The sequence below is a fragment of the Plasmodium cynomolgi genome (assembly GCF_000321355.1).
Source record: "Plasmodium cynomolgi strain B DNA, scaffold: 0742, whole genome shotgun sequence".
Taxonomy (NCBI): Eukaryota; Apicomplexa; class Aconoidasida; order Haemosporida; family Plasmodiidae; genus Plasmodium; species Plasmodium cynomolgi.
The window spans coordinates 1-1,676 of record NW_004193031.1 but is presented as its reverse complement, the minus strand read 5'-3'; the positions used below and the strand labels follow the sequence as shown (position 1 = coordinate 1,676).

General features: G+C 28.2%; 1 protein-coding gene across 1 annotated transcript; it reads left to right on the top strand.

Annotated features, from left to right (window-relative positions):
- Positions 1-341: 341 nt before the first annotated feature.
- Positions 342-1,472, top strand: PCYB_005460 (CYIR protein; the record flags this gene model as incomplete). The annotated part of the gene is made up of 2 exons (XM_004227967.1): positions 342-495; positions 544-1,472. The coding sequence occupies 2 exons, from the start codon at positions 342-344 to the stop codon at positions 1,470-1,472; spliced, it is 1,083 nt and encodes a 360-aa protein (XP_004228015.1).
- Positions 1,473-1,676: the final 204 nt, after the last annotated feature.

Here is a 1,676-nt window from a genome sequence, read left to right as displayed (position 1 = left end):
ATATTTTACTGAAAAATAATTTATATATTAATATATATTTTTATAATTCTCTAAATTTTCTTTCTTCAAAAACAAGATGGAAAAATCTCCAAAAGATCCAAGAGTAATCTTTATATTTATTTAATATATATATACTATTTATTTAAATTATTTATACAAATTAGTTAAAAATAATGCTTATGTAATGTTTTTTATCTTTTTATCCTAATATATTTTTTATTTGATTTTTATTTCCCCTTCAGTATATTAGTTATAGGGATTATGGTAATGTAAAGTATCAATTTGATAAAACAATAAATAATATTGTTGGTGAAGGACGTTTTTAAGAAATAATTGATGATATGACTAAAGAAAATTATGGAGTGTATTTGAATAACGATATATTTAGAAGTCTACATAACGTTTTATCTAACGACCATACTTCAATTACAGGTTCCAAACCTATATACTGCAGCTACATTAACTATTGGTTAAATAAAGTAGTGCAAACTACAGGTAATGGTGTGTATGCAACATTTTTTCCTGTATTCCAGATATTTTCAGATAAATTATGTTATAAAAAGAGTGGAAATTATGACGACTCTTGCAAAAGTTATATATTTGACCTAGGCGCTGAAACAGTTAATAAAATGAATTTTTTATATGAATTATATGATGTGTATAATGAAATTATATCAGATACTTATAGGAAAAATACTGCGAAATGCAATGAACTTTTTCTTCTTTCAAGAAATTATTATGATTCTATTTATAAATATTATAATACTGATAATGATTTATATGATAAATTAGAAAATATTAAAAGTTTAATTGAAGGAATAATAGGACGTACTAAATATTGTACACAGAATATATATTTCACAAAACCGACAAATCTGGTCAATCTCCTAAAAGCAGAACAAGAAAGAAGGGAGGCTGAAGAACGAGAAAAACAGGCACAGGAAGAAGCAGCCAGACAGGCTAAGGATGAAGCAGTGAAAAAGCAGAAGGAAGAACAATATCTCGAAAAACAGGAATTATTACAGTATAATGATTTATTTTCAATATCACGGGAAAATCATGTACAAGAAATGCATCAGGAAAATCAGGATTTACATTCCACTAAATATCGAGGAGGTTCACATGAATTAGGAAATACCGGATTAAACAACCCCCCACGAACATTATTTGGACATTCAGGTATGTCAGAATCATCACCAGGTGGATCAATTACACATACAATAGAAGGAACGAATCAACAGAGAGAAGTAGGTAATGATCAAGAAGATAAAGGTACAACAAGATCTGGTACATTTTTCAACTCATCAGGATTTCGAGGTTATATTACTGAAGTTTTAGATTCTGTTGATCCCGTACCCGTTGTTGGTGTATCTGGTGGTATGGGTGCCTTGTATTTACTTTTAAAGGTATGGTATATTTTAAACCATAAATATGTTTACATTAAATTTAAATTATCATTATTACAAAATTAAATTTTAAAATTCTTTAAATTTTCTTCTTAATATTAGTATACACCAGTTGGATCCTTTTTTGGAGGAGGAAGAAGACAAATGCGTCAAATTCGTAGAAATGTTGAAGGACTTCCACCAGGAGTATTCCCATATGTTTATGAATATGATGGTGGGTATATTGGATATGGTCCAATGAATATCCCTTATCAGATGGAATAGGTCATA